This window comes from Malus domestica, chromosome 03 (genome assembly GCF_042453785.1).
Source record: "Malus domestica chromosome 03, GDT2T_hap1".
NCBI classification, from domain to species: domain Eukaryota; kingdom Viridiplantae; phylum Streptophyta; class Magnoliopsida; order Rosales; family Rosaceae; genus Malus; species Malus domestica.
In genome coordinates, this window is record NC_091663.1 from 26,721,891 (window position 1) to 26,740,638 (window position 18,748).

Consider the following 18,748-nt stretch of genomic DNA (forward strand, 5'->3'; position numbering starts at 1 on the left):
CAAGTGTTTATAAGTTACAAAGTAGTTAGGTTATGTTGCTTTTTCAGAGAAACACCACTTCACAAAGTATTTTCAAGTGCTTTTCTTCTATTTTTAATAAAAGTTTCAACACTCTTCTAACAAAAGTGCTTCCACTGAAGGCACTATAATTAAGATCCCTTATGATTTTATAAACGAGAGTAATCACTCAAATAAATTAAGCACAACAGCAACAAGCCCCCTCATTAAAGAGAATTCACTAGCGGAAAACAACGTTTCATGTAAGTCTATGTCTTATAATTAAAAATGTATATTATTATTTGTACGAGTCACGTAACAAGTGGGACCACAATTCATGCGTCCTCTGCAATATCCATTCTAAATGTGAATGACGATGGAACTGTTTTGTGACACTTGATCTTCTAATCTACCTACATTGCGCTTCGATGAGATCTAGACGTGGTTCGATGTCATTTAATGATTGATATATTATTAATTAGCAATGCACTGCCATCTGGATGCTTAACAAAACTGAGTAGGATTTTCTTCCCTCATATTATCATCCATTTTCATCCCATCCTCTCACACCTTTCTTTTTGTCTTATTTTCTATATAAAAAAAATTCAAAACAAGATGTAAACGTAGCATAATCGCAACCGTTTAAATAAAAGATGATGGAAAGGCATGCCACATCAAGAAAAAAAAATTCCTACCCAAAAATTTGGAATAATATGAAGAGGATTTCATATTCATACGCAATGCAAGCATCCAGACTCACGCTAGTTCTTATATATATATCAGTGCGTGTATTGGTGCATGCTAACTTGGAGGTTGCTGCTATTTTATATTTAATTTGTCTCTGTCGACCAATCTTTGAGAAAATTCAATGGCATGCCACATCAAGAAAAAAAAAATTCCTACCCAAAAATTTGGAATAATATGAAGAGGATTTCATCTTCATACGCAATGCAAGCATCCAGACCCACACTAGTTCTTGTGTGATTCTTTAGTTTTCGGAAATTTAGAATTTTCAAAATCTCTATGTATTTTAATTTTCACTTAATCTTTTAGAAAAGAGAACTAATTTCACACTCCCATTTTAGCCTTTTACACAGTCCTATTAAATCTAGATCATTGATTTTGCTTGATTTATTTAATCTAATGACTATAAGCAGTGGTGGATCCAGGAAATAATATTAGGGGGGTCCGTAAGACTAGCACACGCAGGGCGAAAAAAATTTTATACTATAAATAGCATGCATATTGTCATTTCATCGAGTCTTGGTAGGCCTAAAGTCATTTGAAAATGCATACTACAGACATGTTAATGTAAGCAAGGGGCAACACTCAAGGTATCCATGGACATTCACCGAAGTTCGGAGGATCAGCACTTAAGGTGTCTATAGACGTTCATCGAAGTTCGGGGGGTCAGCTGACCCCCCTTGCCCCTTAATGGATCCGCCAGTGACCATAAGTAAAGAAAAGTGTGTGAGAAGCTAAAAGGGTAAGTGAAAATTACCTCCATTCGAAAATTCTCAAACAAAAACCTCAATGGCAAAATCGAAAATTCCAATCCAACTTGCATTCTAATAGGGTGTGCCATGTGTGCTCCTTCCTTTGTTTGAGTGCTCCTTTGTTTGCTATGACCGGACTACCGGTTATCTATATATATACAAAAGGAAAAGGTAAAAAAAGGTGAAACTTTAATAATACTCAATTGTCTTCCACTAAGATTTCAAAAAATAAATTTACAGAAAAAACCGTGTAGGGTGGTTAGTAAATTTATTATTTTTCAAAATATTAATAAAAAATAATAATATCTAAACTAAGTAAAATTAAGACAAAAACAGTAATAGAGAGCTAATTATCACATGCGTGAGCGTGTGGCACGAGGCTAGCTAGTGTCTATATGTTGGGCTTTCAAATAGAAAATGCACTAAGTACCATACGCATGGACAGGTGACAAGAGGTTAGTGTCTATATGTTAGGCTTTTAGATAAAAAATGAAAACAACGTGCATGTGTCAGATATATTGTTTCTCGTGAATCACCACTAGTGGTTCCTTTATGACTTGGATCAATAAAAATAATTTGTTGTACAAACGAAAAAAAAACACTCAATTAATTCAACAACGATTGGAATTTCCTCGTTAAGAGAACAGTAGAATGAATCGTCATTACAAAAAGAATGAAGTAGATCCATATTGATTGGTGCTTCCTCTCCCTTTGGTCGACCCAAAGCCCGAGTCTGCAAGAATGGCTATGTAGGTAAGGGGATCATCGCTAAAAACGATTTGAGTTTAGCTTGAAATGTGTCTGTTTGTATCAGTTGTTATTTGTCCGTAGTTATTTAGATATCCCGAGTTATTCCTCGCTGGAACACACAAAACAAACATATGAACTAGGTATAGAGAAATGAAAAAGAGATGTTTCCATTTCATCAAAATCATAAACTTTTTCTACTTTCGTATGATCTACTTCACAGACCTCCCACTTAAAAAAAAAAAAAATTAAAAAAAAAAAAATTAAAAAAAATTAAAATTAAAAAAAAAAAAATTAAAAAAAAAAAAATTAAAAAAAAAAAAAATTAGTCAGAATTCAATAGAGTGGATGCTTTCAATTGTGATTTCATTTGAAACGCTCACTCTTTATCTGCCAAGACCCAAGAGGCTTTCACATATTAAAGAGTAGGGGTGTGCTATCCACACACCTCATTTTACTTCTCACACACCTCTTGATAATTTTTGTATGTTGATCTTCTTCAATTCATCTGATCCGACGGTCGAAAATTAAAAAAGTGTGAGAAGTAAAATGGGATATGTGGATATCACACCCCCAAAGAGTAATGTGTCGGTTTCGTCCTGAAATATTATTTGACCAAAAATTAAGTTCCTAATTTCCCCCCTTTAATTGTCAACTTCACCTCTACCATAAGTAACTGACTTGTACGTGATACACTTTGGAGAATAATTTGGCAGTTTTTAATGAGTTTACTAACTAATTTTTTTCTTCAATATATAGTGTATGGAGTCAACTTTAAAGAATAAATTGTCAACTAGATTCGCTAACCCATATGCAACGATAAGAGCTTATGACCAAGAAAATAATTGTAGTATCCTTTAAAACATGTCATGTGCAATTCAGGCGACTTAAATAAACAAAATAGAATAGCTTCTAATATTATAGCAACGATGAAATAAGCAGTTTTTAATAAATTTTATGGAGTTAATTTTCTAAAAAATATAATTTAAGAACTTAATTTCACTGGGCGTAATAATTTAGCAACTAAATCGGCGGAATACTGCATATTAAAATTTATTTCTTTCCTTAGGTTTATACTATTAAGGCTTTTGATAAGTTCATCGACTGCAACTTTGGGGGAATAGGTAGAAGACGGAATCCACTAGTCAGCTCCAAAAGGATCGTTTTACAAAAGATGAAGCCCCTCTTTTTATTCAGCAAAACATGCAGCAGAGATCGACGAAACGATTGATCTTACCACCATATTTACGGTACATGCCTACTCTGCCTAAGTACACCACAAACACTTCCATTGATATTCAGATAAGTACTGCCTAAATTTGTCTAAGACTAACAAGAACAGTTTCTTGTGCCGGTGCTTTCCCGTAACAGCTATCAGGTGCATCGAGTTCTCACCGGAGAGCATTCACAAAGGCCAACAACGACGCTACATCCCTCTTCTCTGATGGATACTTGACGGGCTTTGACGAGTGCTTGGGGAAGAAGAGTATTGTTGGGAAGCTCCCCAGCTTCAGTTCTTGCTGCGCATATTTCTTCTGTTCCCCATCAGCTCTGAACTTACCCACCTTCACCCCAGTTCCGGCCAGATTCTCTGCTAATTCAACATATGATCCTTCCATTGCCTGCAAACAATGGAGAAACGAAGCAAGTTAGACCGATCAAACTCAACACATTTTCAGCTTTACAAGGTAACCATGTTAATAAAATGTGAATAGTATTCACCTGGCAGAAACGGCACCATGGTGCATAAAGCACAACAAGCCAAGGTTCACTTCGGTTTTCCAGTCTAGCCAAGTTCTCTATCCCAGTCCTGCTCAAGGAAACCAAGTTCTTGCTGTTAAAGATGTCTGGGACATTGGCACTCCCATTTGTTGTTGAGATCCCATTACCATTGCCATTGAGGTGCAGCGCCTCTTTTTCTTTGATATTTCCGTTATGAAGGCCACATTCCTTTGCCTTAGCATCCTCCCACCACCATCTTCCCTCCCTTTCATGCTGCCCTGGCAGCACCGGCCTTGTGCATGGCTCACACCCGATTGAAATGTATCCTTGCGAGTGCAAAGGATTGACAGGTACATTCATGACTTGGAGGAAGTTCCATATGTCATGGCCTTCCACGTTAGCAACAGGATTCCATTTCACCAAGCTGCCAATTCCACCATCAATTCCTTCAAACGATGGGTCCACCTGGACAACCGGAATTTCAGCTCTTGTGCCCGGAGACTGGTCTTTTCTCTGCCCAGTGATCCAGGCACGAAGACCCTTAAGGGCTCGCCTTAAAGGCCTAACCTTCCTTACCCTGCAGCACTCCTGGTGGCCGTCTTCATAGAATGAGAACAGTCCTTTGCCTCGCACCAGTGCTTGAACTTCAACAGCATCAGGAAACATGTATTCGATGTGAATGCCATAGTGCTTCTCAACAGTGTCAAAAAACTGGTACGTCTCTGGGTTAAGCCTCCCAGTATCCAGGCTGAATACCCTGAAGGGCCGACCTGTTAGTTTGGCATACTCGATCAAGGCGACGTCCTCAGCCCCGCTGCACAAATGAACATTAACTAAACTTAATTTTTGTAATCCTAAATGAAATAAACTCAGGTAAACCTCTAGAAACTGTTACCGCTAATTGTTAAGTATGCATTGAAATATTTTCGTAGCCGCTTGTCCTGATTTACTTACGGAAAAATTTAATTCCCCTTCGTTTTAAAAACCTCGAAAGTAAGATGGAAAAGGTTCCATAAAACATTCTGTAAAATAGTATTACAGATAACAAGCCCGTCTAGTTCAGTTGGTGGGTTCGAGCCCCATGCTGAGCGCGCTTCAGTTTTTAGTAATTTAAGTCATTTACCAGAAACAAGAAATTAGTACTAAAGTGGATTTACCTGAAAGCAATGGCAATGTCATTCCCAAATTGGTCAAGAGCCTTCTTCATGATTTGAAGTGGGGAAGCGTTTTCCAACTCTTTTGCCAGTTTTTCGTAATCTTCTCCTACCACATTGTTGTCAACATCTACAATAATTCCGACAATAAATTTACACATCAATTCCTTCACGTCCTCGCTCGAGGAGAAAAATAAAAGATTAATTTCAAGCTTCTCACAATGATACAACGGCTACAAGTTCACACATGTATACCTGGAGATGCCACTTTTGCAGCAAGCGGAACAACTGATTTGCACCTTTTCGATTCTGCGGAAAGGGATTTTGCCGATGATGGTCTCTGGAAAGAGGCCACAGCCGTCGATGCAAACGAAAATTGATCCGACGGATTCACAGAAGATGTCCATTGAGCTGATGGGTTTGAAATAACAAATTTAAAAAAAATGCATTAAATCCCTTTCAAATTCAATTAAACAAATTACAGAGCAGAGAAGAAAACAACACAAAACCCAGAAAAATTAACCTTAATTTCTAAGAATACAATCCCAAGGAATCAAAATTTAAATAAATAATTAAACAAATTGATCATTTGGGTATTCACATTTCTCATTGCATGATCATGAGCACCAATTCAACTCAAATTTCATAACCAAAGTGAAGTCGATGAGATCAGAGTTAACTCAGACAGCCCATTATAAAGAACCGCATACATTGCAGACAATAATAAATATAAATAAATAATTCAACAAAAAAATGTAAAAAAAAAAATAAAAGAGGGAAAGAGAATTACCTTTGGGCTCGTGGGGAGATAGCGAAGCGCGAAGCAATGATTGGGTGGGAGGAGACGGAGCTACGAAAGCCATGAGAGAAATTTGAATGCTTAGAGAGAGAGAGAGAGAGAGTCTGTAATGTGTTGGCGTGGAGAGCACAGGAAAAGCATTAAGATGGGTTAAGGGAAACAGTTGACGAGTGTCACGGTTCATTGAACCTGGACGCGATTTCGTTCATGAAGTTTCTACATTTTTATTTAAAGAATAATACTAAAAATAAAACAAAATAAAATCAGGTTGTGGTGCTAAGCCCAGACCCAACAAGGGTTTTTACTTCAACGTCCATGGGCCTAGGGATTAGCAAGAGCCGAAATCATAACTACAAAATATTTTGTAGACAATTTTTCAGTTATGATTTTGCTACAAATACGATATTCTTCTTCATTTATAAATAGGAAATTGTACTTTCATTTTTTATATACAATTTAGCAAATCATAAAATGTATATGAAAAAATAGAAGTACAATTTTTAATTATGAAAACATCCCTAACTAAAAATATGAGTGCACTCTTTGGAATTCAATTTTCTTTCACTAAAACTCATCATGGTAAATTTTTCTAACAAAAACCTAGTGACTAGGCTTCAACTAAACAATATCCATAATTAAGTTTGACTTGGCAAAATTTGTATCTTTAGATGTCCAAATTACTCCTAATAACATTGACTTTGAGTTTGTTACTTATATTATCTATATTTATTCTACATTATTTCATTAATTACCTATATGAAAACACCCTTATGCTATTTGAAAACATTTCATTGAACGAAATAATGTAGAATAAATATAGATAATAAGTAAAGGATCTAAAGTCAATGTTATTAGGCGTAATTGGCAAATCCAAAGGTACAAATTTTGCCAAGTCAAACTTAATTATTGATATGCTATCTGGAATTTTCCTTTCTTTCCGAGGTGAGAGATTTTCTCTCGGAAACTAAGAGTCTTTCTCACTGTTTGTATGAGACTTTTAAACCTAAGATTTTCCAGTGGCACCAACCCTAGCTTCGACTGCGGTCGGCTATCATGTCCTCTTTTCTCCCATTTCCTTCTTTTTTCCTTGCCTCTACTGTTGTTTCTCCCAAATTTTAACTCTGGTCTGTCCAATTCCTCTACCCAGAGGTTATTCCTCTTTCTGACTCTTCCTTGGTTCGATATGCAACCATGTTTCCTATTGAGATCGTGTGTAAAGTTTCAGTGTTTACACTCAGGTGTTTCCAATACCACCACTTTCTCTTTGTTGTCTGCCAGTTTCGGCAGTGGCACTCATAGGTTTCCACAAGTTTCATATTGGTAGTTAGCTTCTCTTGCTTTGTAGCCGACCATCCCTTGTTTATGGTTGTGCTTAGGTAGCATATCGGGGTTGGAGGTGGAGTATGGTGAGGCAATACTTGGCAGTAGACATGGAATCATTTGGATTGACTGGAAAGCTGATGGTGGAGATGACAGTGGAAGCTTCTCGGCTGGTGTGTATTTTTTTGGGTCGTATTGTTTGTTGGGCTTTCTTTATGTTTGTCTTTAGTCTTAGGCCCTTTTTTTGTTTGTTTATAAGTGTACTTGGGCCTTTGTTTGCTTGTAAGTTTGTGTTGGTTGTTTAATAAAATCTCCCTTTCAAACAAAACAAAAAAAAAAAAAAAACTTAATTATAGATTGTTGAGCAAAAATTGTACACAATATGTAAACAAATAATTCACTCGACACAATTTCACTCTCATTCATTCTTTGAAGAGGGTTTTATTAATTTGAGTTCGACCCATTCTAGGCTATGCGCCTATTAATTACAACCCTTCTTTTGGGAAAGGAATACCCTTTGATTTTAATATGAATAAATCGTAACTTGAGGATTTGGCTACGCACCTATTAATTACAACCCTTCTTTTCCTTTGTTCATTTGTCCATAAGTGCACCTATTTTCTCATTGGACCACAAAGAATGACCTTGCATATAAGACTTGGCTTCCTATGTCTGCTACCTTAGCTTTATTTCTCTGACAGATGTGAATTAGAATGATCCTTTGTCTCTTAACTTTATCCAACATGATAGCACATGCTTTAACTTTTCTTTTGATAAAGTCTCTTACTTTAACTTTAGTCCATCTTCAAAATACTTGTACAAACATCATCAACTTTGCTGGAGCTTTTTACGACTATAAAGGGAGACTTCCTCTTTTCCAATTTCTCATTTTCCTTGGACTCTTATCCCCGATAGGTTTTCATAGAAATTTTAGCCAAAGGCATCCTCTATATCTTGTACCCGTGAGTAGTAAAGAAAACACCAAACAGAATAATTTCTTTCTTCTTGAGTTGCATCTTTGTATATGTTGCTTCCTTGCTGTCTTACTTCTTAGAGACTTAAGCTTAGAACTTTGAAACTGCACTTGACAATCTGGTGAGGGGGTATAGACCATTTAGACTTGGTTGGAACTTCACGAGATGGTCTAGGCCACCCCGAAGAAATTCATGGGAATGAAGGCAACAGCGGGGAGCAGAACTCTTGTGTATTTTTGTTTTCTTCAGATTTAGGCAGAAAGAAAACGTGTGGCTGCTGCTTTTTTTTTTTTTTTTGGATTGCATTGTGTTGTTGGATGTATAGAAAAGTAGTCGGGCTACCATTTAAGAACCCCTCCTTGCACATAAACCTTTTATGGTGGCTAGTTGGCAATTTTCTTGCATAAACTGAAGATTACAGGTTCTATGTAGTTAATTATGCCCCCATTTTTTCATTTTTGTCTACAACACAACATTAAACAAGAGAGATAAATAAATTAACATAACTTGATTCATACCTGGTGATGAATGTTCTTCTTTGGATCTTGATTCGAAAGCACGAATGGTTGAACTTCACTTTTCTGGCAGCACTTCGTTGCTTTCGGTATCTTCTCTCAAAGTTTTTATGTCCCCTTCTTGCTGCAGCCGATGCCTATTTATAGGCATCCTAGGAAGGCTCTAGACTTTTTTACGTGGGGGAGATGGAGGCCATGTTTTTCTTCCACTTTCCCTTAACCTCTCCCACCAACTGTGCAGTTTTTTTTACGTCTCGCAAAAAACATAGGAGACCATGTTGCACGTTTTCTTCCCCCTTTTGTAGGAAGAAATACATATTTTATTTTATGGATGTTGATTTGTATGTAAAGCCTATCCTCATTTTTTGGGTTGGATTACATTTTTGTTTTGCCTTGTAGTTTGACCCAATTTGTATGGATTTTATTTTTTTTATGTTATATATTTTTATTGTTCAACATAGATATTGCTTAGTTGGAGCCTAGTCATTGAGTTTTTGTCAGTAAAATTTACCATGATGGGTTTTAGTCAAGGAATTCCAAGGGGTGTACTTATAGGCTTCGTTTGGTACACTATATTAGACTTCAGATAGGAATAATAGTGCGGGAGACTTGTTTGGTGCAGTTTTGGATTAAATAGTCGAATCCTCTTTGTGAGGATCCCAAGGATCTGTAAAGCATATTTGTTCATCACATATCATGCTGTCAGAAATCATTTTAAATATTTTTATTTAAAATTAAATACAAACAGTACCTAACAAAAAATGACCGCATGATGTACAATGAACAAACACGATTTACGAATTCCCAGAATCCTCACCAAAAAATCCTTAGAGGATCCTATTGGTAAATAGCCAACCGATTAAATATCTCTGGCCCACTCATTTAGTCCGGCTCACACCTGCTAAATAATTAATACTCACCAAAAGTTAAGGATATTTAAGCGGGCCGTTTGCTAATCTAATATAACAAAATCTATCGTTTGATAAAAAAAAGCTAAAGCTAATTTGTGTTCTCTCTTCACTCTCCAACGAATATGCGCCTTCTCCATTCTCTTTTCCAATTCATCGCGAACTCCATCTGCTGTGCTTTGTTCTTCTTCCACCTCGCGAATTTCATCTGTTATACTTGGTTCGTCTTCCTCCTATTTCTCCGCTCTCTTTCTGATCTCTCTGTTTGCCTCTATGTTCTCTTTGTTATGAAATTAGTTGATTTGTCTTTTTCCTTGCAAATTGATGTCTTTTCTTCATCAATTTATATCTTCAATTTATTTAGTAGTATTGTTTTGGTTGGTGAATCGAGGTGGGTTTTGGGAGATTGAAGAAATGAGAAAGTGGGTTCGTGTGGAGGGTGAGATTTGATGCGGGAGAAAGATGGTGAAGAAAGGATGACTTTTTGAGAGGAGAAAATTTTCATTGTGACAGGAGCATGAGTGGAACACCACGTGTTTTTATATAAGTGGTAATAAATTTTATTTTTTAAGTTATTAACTTTTTAACACACAAATTCCACCATTTATATAGTGACACGTGATGTACCACCTCGTGTGCCGATCACACTGAAAAATCTCTCATTTGAGAGAACCTAGGTTTCTTTCCTTCTTTTTTTTAATGTTTATTTTTTCAATTTTGTTGGTGTAATGATGTTTAATTTTTGTTTCTCTTTTGTTTCTTTGATTTTCTTCTTTTTTCCATTTTAACAACAATAATTTTTTAATTTTCTAGAAAATTATTGTAGTTCGACCTATTATACAATGTACAAATAATTCAATATAGAATTAAATGTCCGACTTATTTAGTCAGCATTATTCGATGATTATTTATCATATTCCATTAAAATAGTCAGTACAATCTGAGCTGCCAAATGAGGCTATATTAGACCATATTTTCAGTTACTCTATTATAGTCCATTTACTAATCAGTAATCAAAATAAAATGAATTGAATTAAGGAGGAATTGAATTGAAAGGGGGTTAGAATGGGGAGAAGCCAGAATTGAATTTCTGTCAAAGTTGTTTACTATAATGTTCTAGAATCAGAGTTGAAATGATATAAGCTATTTACTAATTCACCTTAATCGGAATGGAAATGAATAAGATTACTAAAATACCCTGAATCTAAATAATAGAAAAAATCATAACTTTTTAATAAAACTTAAACTCTTTTTATTTTTTAAAGAGTAAAAACCTAATTCAACAAGGAAAAGAAGTTAAAAACTCAAAATAAAATAAAAGGTTTGGGAACCTCCACCGTTCCACCACAACACCTGCTCTCCCTGTCTGCATCCGTAAATTGATTTTGCGATCATCCCCAAGCGCCAGCTCTTGCCCCTCCTGATCTTGTCGGGTTCTATCGGCCTGAAGATTTCTTTTTGTTGGTAAACCATGGACTCCTTGCCTGCAGCCATTCTCAGATTTCTTAACCCTTTGCCGGCCGCTCAATGCTTTATGTTATGCTATCTATAAAAACGTCTGCAATTGAAATTCGATTCGCAGTGGTTATATCACAAGGTTTTTCTTTTATCTATGATCATTTGCATCTCTCTTTCCCCATTCGAATTTGAATTTGGGGCTGTCGGGAGTTTGTTTGTAGAACTGTTGGGGTGGGTTGGTGATAGGTCTTGGCAGTTTGGGAGGTGGTGCGGTGGTTAAGGGTGGGGATGGGTGTGCTTTGGGTGGTTGAATCGTGGGAGGTAGATGGGAGGGGCAGGACAATTTCGGTATAGAAGTTTGATTCCGGCTGTTGGCTTTCTTACAAAATTCAATTACCACCTTCAAGTCAGTATTTGGATTCCGGGTATATCAAGAATCCGATTACTGATTTTAGCTGGAGCCCGCTAATCCTTTCATTCCCAAAATTTGGTAAATGGCGGAATCACTTGGGAAGGAATTCAATTCCCTTTCTTCAACAACCATTCCGGAAAATTCAACAGAGAATTCATTGTATGTTGAATATTTTACTTTTTTTCTCTTTTGATGACGGTACTGAATACTTCAGAGTCGAGAAAATTCAAACAGAGAATTAATTAAGGAAAAGGCATACGTAATCTAGAGACAAATCTATTCCATCCTTTTCACTTTATGTAAAATCAATAGTTCCAAATTAAGTGCATGAACCTCAAAATCTCACATATAAAAGGCCTTTAAAAGGAGATATTTTGATTTTTATATAATAAAAAATTAGTTGTTGACGTACATCATATCAAACTTTAACGATTTGAATAGTTTATTTTTTAAGTTGCACATTTTAAACAATCATTTTAAAATATCAATCAATTCAGAAATATTTGAAACATTTAATTGAGATCAAAGAAATTAACAAATACTTTATTTTATAAGAAGCAATGAATTTCATTATGATAATTAAATAGGTAAATGATTTCAAATTGAATTGAATTTTTGCAATGATGATTTATAAATCGAGACTTACAAAATAGACGGTTCAAATCGTTGAAGTTCGATATAGACTTTTAGTCCCACAACTAAAAGTCTAACGTAAATTGTTATCAACCTAGAGACAAATATCTAGCCAAGTCAAACAGAGGACGGTAGAACTGCTCAACTTTATATAAGTTTCAAATTTTGGCCAAAATCATGGAATTATATACATAGCAATGATATCGACGGCCGAGGATTATTATATATGCAATATATTCTGCCCATTTTTCAATCGATGAAAAGTCAGAAAAACCCATGAGTTTATATATAGAGGACAAGAGCATATCAGAATCTATACAAGTTTTGTAACTATCATTCTCTTACATTAATTCTAACATTTTCCTCAGCGTCCAGAAAAATATATTACGAAGATGGTGATCAAGTACGAGCAGTTGGTCTGTGCTATTCTTTTGTTCCTCTCTTTGGTAAGCTCTCTGTGTTTATGACCTAACTAGTATGCATCTTTGTTTGTAAAATGTACAATGTCAGGATCATCTTTTACATTTTTTTCTCCAGATTATTCTTAAATTCTTCTAATTAGAATCGTTAATCTTGTGGGCTTTGTGGGCTTCATATTTTCTGTTTACTCTCTCTCTCTCTCTCCCCCATCTTCCCTTCCGCCTCACCCTCCTCCAAACCCCAATCACACCATTGTAGCACTCTCCCAACAACCAAAACACAAGAAAGTTTCTAATCCAAATATTTTCAGTTATTCTATTAAAAAAATAGACATGTTTGACACCAGACTTCACATGTTGCTCCTGCTAATGCATCTTCTTGTCGATTGCCACCAAACTTCACGCTTTTCATTTTGGATGCAATTCTTTTTCAGACAAACTCAATTGCCCAACCTCGCCTGCTCCGCCTAGCCCACCTAGACCCTCGCTTAGGTGTCATCAAATGGATTTTCCTACTTATCAAACGATTTGACCTTAATCGGAACGGCTGGCCACTGCCCACAGCCTAGACCGACTTTTAGAACACTGCTAACAAGTAAACACTTTTAACTAAAATTTAATGGAATTGGTTATGAAGGACTATTCCTCCACATTTTATCAAGTTTAAGGATCAAATATAATAAATTTTTAGTTTAGGTACCAAAGCTGCAATTGGATCATAGTTCAAGGACCATTCCTCCTATTTTCTCAAAATACTGATATCTACAATATTAAAAAATTATTTGAGGTATTGTCTTGCTGTGTACATGTGTAACTGTGTATATATAATATATGGTTCAGTTTGTAGCTCGGGCAGTACCCCATGATGATGTGTTAGAATGGATACAGAAAGATAATCGTCGTTTCCTCCGTGCCAATATCCGAGTTGGTGATCTCGATCGCACCATTAAGTACGTAGTTAACTTGGCAAAGTATATTCTTGCATGCATGCATGCAAATTTGTTTTAGGTTACGCTTGTTTAATATATAATTAATTTTTATTTTTTTCTCATAATATTAATTGTCAGGTTTTACACAGAATTTTTTGGAATGAAAGTACTGAGTAGAAAAGATTTCCCAGCAGAAAAATACTCGAATGCAATCGTTGGGTTTGGACCGGAAGAATCTCAGTTTGTGATAGGGCTCACAGACCATCGTATGTTAATTTCTTCACTCCAAAAATTTGTCTAAATCGCTCAATATATATTTGGTAATTTGATCTTCTGGTAAGGAAGCATTGAACTCGAGAGCAGAAACCCTAATATTTTAGGAAGTTTTAACGAAACACTCTCGGTACTGTTCACTTTTAACGAAAAATCATATTTTTACATTTCCTTGATACTATTCACTACACCTTTATTTATCATTTTTCATTAAAACTAAAAAAAAATTGGATTTTTCGTTAGTTTTCCTAATATTTTATGCATGTAAGTACTCATACAATCTTAATTCACAGACAATGCAGAGGACGAGCTAGACATTGGGACAGCCTTTAGTCATTTTGGATTTTCAACCCAAGATGTATGTATCATTTTGTTCATTAAACTTTTGCTTAAGCTTTGAGGAGTACTAACCGTTTGGGTAAAATTTTCGTTTCTGTGAATTAATCAACCTTCAGATTTACAACACGGTTGAAAAAGTTCGAGCTAGTGGTGGTGTGATCACTCGTGAATCTGGGCCGCTCGTAGAAGGGGGAGAGGGAACCATTTTCGCCTTCATGAACGATCCTGACGGCTACAGTTTCGAGCTCCTCCAGAGGCCGCCAACTCCACAACCACTTTCTCATATATGTCTTAATGTTCTTGATTTAGATCGCTCTATTGAGTTCTACAACAAGGTTTAATTGCGTACTTTTTCATAAATATATAAGCCCTTATTTGATCTTAAGCTATGACCATCAAAATGCTTACACAATTGCATTTTTTTGCTGAAACGCCATGCAGTCCTTGGGCATGAACCTACTACAGACGTTTGACTTCCCTCAAGAGCGGGTAAATACATATTTTTATTTTACCACTATAGTTCATTTGTATGGTTTCTTTTATACAACGATATTTTAGGCGAAAATTTAGACTAATTCACGAACCAACTATAAATTGATATCAAGTGAGAATTTAGACTAAGTTAAACAATGAGTCAACCATAAATTGATATCAAATTTGTCACCAAGAATGTCAAATCTATGTCTCATGTATAAAGTTGAGAAAAAAACTACTAAATTACAGTATTGTGACGAAATTATTTTTATACTTTAGAATCTAGGCAAACAAATGTTTTATTAACTATATTTTGTGGTGCAGTATACCGTAGGTATGGTGGGGTACGGATCCAATCTTACTCAAACAGTTGTTATCGAGTTGAAATACAATTATAATGTGACGGCATATAGAAGAGGAAATGGTTATGCACAGGTGAGCTACATATGCATATATACTTTTCTTTCATTCAAAACACAGTCAAATAAATTGCAAAGCGTGTTGTCTTTGACTCTCTATTGACTAATCATCGACAGAATATTTTCGCTCAACACTTTCAAATGATGGTAATGTTTATTATCATATTTATTACTGTTAGATGAGTTAATTTTGAAATACGGGTAATGTATAGACACAAATCTCAAAATTTAAATCAATCCAACAATAAAAAATAGAATGATGGGCAAAAATGTACCCTTAACTGGTAATTTAAATGTCCTGATTATATATAGTTTTTTTTATGATTGTTTTTCAAGGTTGCTTGGCCAAAAAGTCTGTTGACTTGTAAAAAAACAAAAAAACAAAAAACCAAAATCTGTTGATTAGTCAAAAAAATAAAAATCGAAAATGACTTTCTTAACTCATTCTCTACTTTTATTCTCCTTGTTGCTTCAGAAGTCGATAAATATCTTGCTTGTACTAAAGATCGTAAGCGGGACTTGTCGTAAGTTCCCAACTAGCGTCAAAGTCCTTCTGTGAGAGAAGCCCTGTCTTGGTGAGGGCTTTCATCTTGCCCACCTTCTTTGGCGCCAATTTTGGCTTCAGCTGGAGTCGGTAGCCCCTTCTCTCTTCCTCATCCTGTTTTCTCCTCCTTTTCCCTTCTCTGTCAATTCCTCTTTCTTCTCTACTTCTTCCTCTTTTTTTCTTTTTGCTTTTTCCGATGCTTCTTCCTTTTCTCCCCTGCTTTCATTTCCGATCTGGCCATTTCTTCCTACTCCCAGCGGCGTTCCTCCTTGTTCATCTCTGCTCCGATCTGCAGCCACTTCAAAACCGCAATTTGTTGCGGTACTTCGAGATGGTGTGCAGAGTTCCGGTGTTCCCACCGGCTCGGGTGTTCAACACCACCACCTTCTCACTGTCTCTGCCTTTTCTGGCAGTGTTGTTTGTGGGTTGCCACGAACTTCATCCTGATAGTTGGCTTCTTCCTAGCATCCTTTCTTTGTGGCTGTGCTCGGGACGTTCATCGGGGTGAGATGCTGCAATTACTCTGGCGATGCCTGGCTGTGGACGAGGACTTGGTCGGTTCGCGATCGGCGACGATTGGTGTAGAACTTTCTGGTGTTTGTGGTCTTTTGTGCATTTTGGGCTTCAACTTCTGGTTGGCCCTTTGTATTTTGTTTATTGGGCTCGTGTTTTGCTTGTTTATGCGTGTTGTTTGGGGCTTTTTGCTTACGTGTATGTTTTAGTTTGTAATAAAAGTGAAGGAAGCATTTTTCCACACACACACACAAAAAAAAAAAAAAAAAAAGATCGTAAGCTACCAAGGAATTTGGATTTTCTTGCTTTCTTGCTTTATGGCTTGAAGCAAAATCTTGAAACTGTCTTCAATAATACATGATTACATCCCATTCGAATTGTCAACTTATACTGTCTAGAAACCGGATCACGTGAACTCTACAAACACAAAAATCATACTTGCCTCGTCCCTAATTTTCAGGCCAACCAGACACAGGAATCTCACACTCTCTCTCTCTCTCTCTCTCTCTCTCTCTCTCTCTCTCTAGTTGGCCATAGTTTGGAAACCGAACTAAAGAATTTCTGCTGATTAAGAGTCATCATCCCGAACGAGATTAAATCCCATTCTCTTTCTCTCTTTTTTTCCCTCTTGTGTCTAGGGTTTTGTTGAATAACTCCAATTAATAATTAATCCCTTGGTCATTGAGTTCTATGTTCTAATTTTATTTTTTGTTCAAAAATTGTATTTGAAGGTTGCTATTGGCACTAATGATGTGTACAAGAGCGCAGCAGCTGTAAGACGGGTAACCAAGGAAGTTGGAGGGGAAATAATAATACCACCAGGTCCAATCCCAAAAATCGACGCCAAAATCACTGCATTCCTTGATACAGATGGCTTTCAAACGGTAAGGAGCTAGAAAACCACATGAAAACTATGTTCTTTGATAATTTGATTCTTTCATGCTTTCGTTTTGCTACGTATATTGGAAAGTGAAACATGAGTCTATCCTAATCCTAACTCATTGTGTCACGCTGTTACACGACTTGAGTTACCCGTAAAGGCAACCTGAACCTCATTTCATTACATAACCCAAAGAAATGTTCTTTTTGATGGGCGCAAGCTTACAGAAACACTCTTCGTTGTTAACCCTGTAGGTGTTGGTAGACAATGAAGACTACTTGAAAAGAATTGAAGAAAGAGAGATGAAGCAAAATCCTTAGCATTTGCTATTGCTCATGTATTTGTAATTTTTGTGTACTCTGCTCATGTAATTCTAGTTGAATAAAGAAGCCCTGATTCGAATATGTATTTGTTTCTAGTCAATATTCAAATAACAATCCATCCAAGAAAAGAACCAGTAACTATACCTACTATAAGATCGCATTAACTTTCTCCGATTATATGTCTCTGCATCCTTGTTAGGTTTTTCTTTTATGTTCTTTATTGTTTTTAGGTTAATGATTCATTTTGCTCTTACTATAACTGAGCAAACTTGGATTTTGTTCGTACCTTGTAAGTTTTCTTTCAAATCTCCTGCAACAGCTTTTTGAAGCTATCTTCAGTGCGTTCACCGAGAGGTATGATCTTTAATTCCGGACAAAGTGCCAAGACTTCATAAGGATCCATGTGCTTAAAAATTCCCGGGTCGCAGGTTCTTCAATTCATACAAGATTGTTAAGATGGTATCATGATGAGCCATTGCGCGATTGATTTTGGATGGTTCTTTCCGCTGCTCCGTTCAGTGAGAGTTTCTTGATTCTCTCTTTCGATTTCAGATTTCTGTTGTGAAAATTTGGGAATTTTTTTTTTCGGATTTTGATTGTTTGTTTACAATCTTGGATCCATGTTAAAGGCCAATGCCTCGATGAATCATTACATATCTTGTTTTAGTTGTGTTTGTACCATACTTAGGACCTTCGTATTTAGACTTCGTATAAATACTTGGGGGACTCAAGTGTAATTATGTAATAAATGAAGGGGCAAATATGTAATAAGTGAGGAGTCCTTAGTCTATAAAAGGGACTCCTCACCCTCACAATCCGAATGCCTCACTCTCATATTCAAAGCTCTCATCCTCACAGAGAAGCTCTCTCTCTCCCTCACAATCCTCTCACAAACAGAGAAATATAATATCAGTGTCGACGTAGCCCAAACATTGGGGTGAACTACGGTACATCTTGATTTCTTTACTTTCATGTAGATTCACGATCGGATTTACATTGTTCCAAGACCCATCCGGTTTTGTGCATCAACATTTGGCGCGTCTGTGGGAAACGACACAAAAATTACGTCGGTTTTCTTTCAATTTTTCACCTCCATCGTGGATCTGCAAAACCCAAACACAGACAGGAAGTCAAACTGGTCAAGCTATCTATCTGAGAGTTTTCTCAGCTTCTGTGACAATTGCAAAAAGAATCTTGGCCACGGCAAAGATATTTTCATGTACAGTAAAAAGAAAAGCTCCGCTTCCATGGAAGCTGTGGCTGACGACGACGGCTTCAGTAATTTGAAGAAATCAAAAAAGGGCAAAACAAAGTAAGAGACAATAGAAACTTCTGCTCCTTCTTCTTCTACTGCTCCCACAGCTGTCAAACCCATGGAAAGACAAAAGAAACAGAAATGCTCCAAATCTCTCTCATCACTCTCTCTCTAGAAAGTCCCTCTCACTGGAGGAGGTCCAGCGCATTATGGCTGAGTTCAACAAGGACGACGACGATCTCAAT

General features: G+C 36.4%; 2 protein-coding genes across 2 annotated transcripts; one reads left to right on the forward strand and one right to left on the reverse strand.

The window, feature by feature from the left end:
• Positions 1-3,361: 3,361 nt before the first annotated feature.
• Positions 3,362-6,056, reverse strand: LOC103428883 (5'-adenylylsulfate reductase 3, chloroplastic-like). The gene is made up of 5 exons (XM_070819207.1): positions 5,907-6,056; positions 5,372-5,527; positions 5,120-5,246; positions 3,963-4,776; positions 3,362-3,862 (listed from the first exon to the last, which is right to left on the reverse strand). The coding sequence occupies exons 1-5, from the start codon at positions 5,977-5,979 to the stop codon at positions 3,632-3,634; spliced, it is 1,401 nt and encodes a 466-aa protein (XP_070675308.1). The 5' UTR covers positions 5,980-6,056; the 3' UTR covers positions 3,362-3,631.
• Positions 6,057-12,421: 6,365 nt separating this feature from the next.
• Positions 12,422-17,329, forward strand: LOC103428562 (lactoylglutathione lyase GLX1-like). Its single transcript, XM_017330618.3, has 9 exons — positions 12,422-12,581; positions 13,395-13,504; positions 13,622-13,749; positions 14,050-14,114; positions 14,212-14,430; positions 14,537-14,584; positions 14,894-15,004; positions 16,777-16,929; positions 17,180-17,329. Exons 1-9 carry the CDS (start codon positions 12,528-12,530, stop codon positions 17,243-17,245), a joined length of 954 nt encoding a protein of 317 aa, XP_017186107.3. The 5' UTR covers positions 12,422-12,527; the 3' UTR covers positions 17,246-17,329.
• Positions 17,330-18,748: the final 1,419 nt, after the last annotated feature.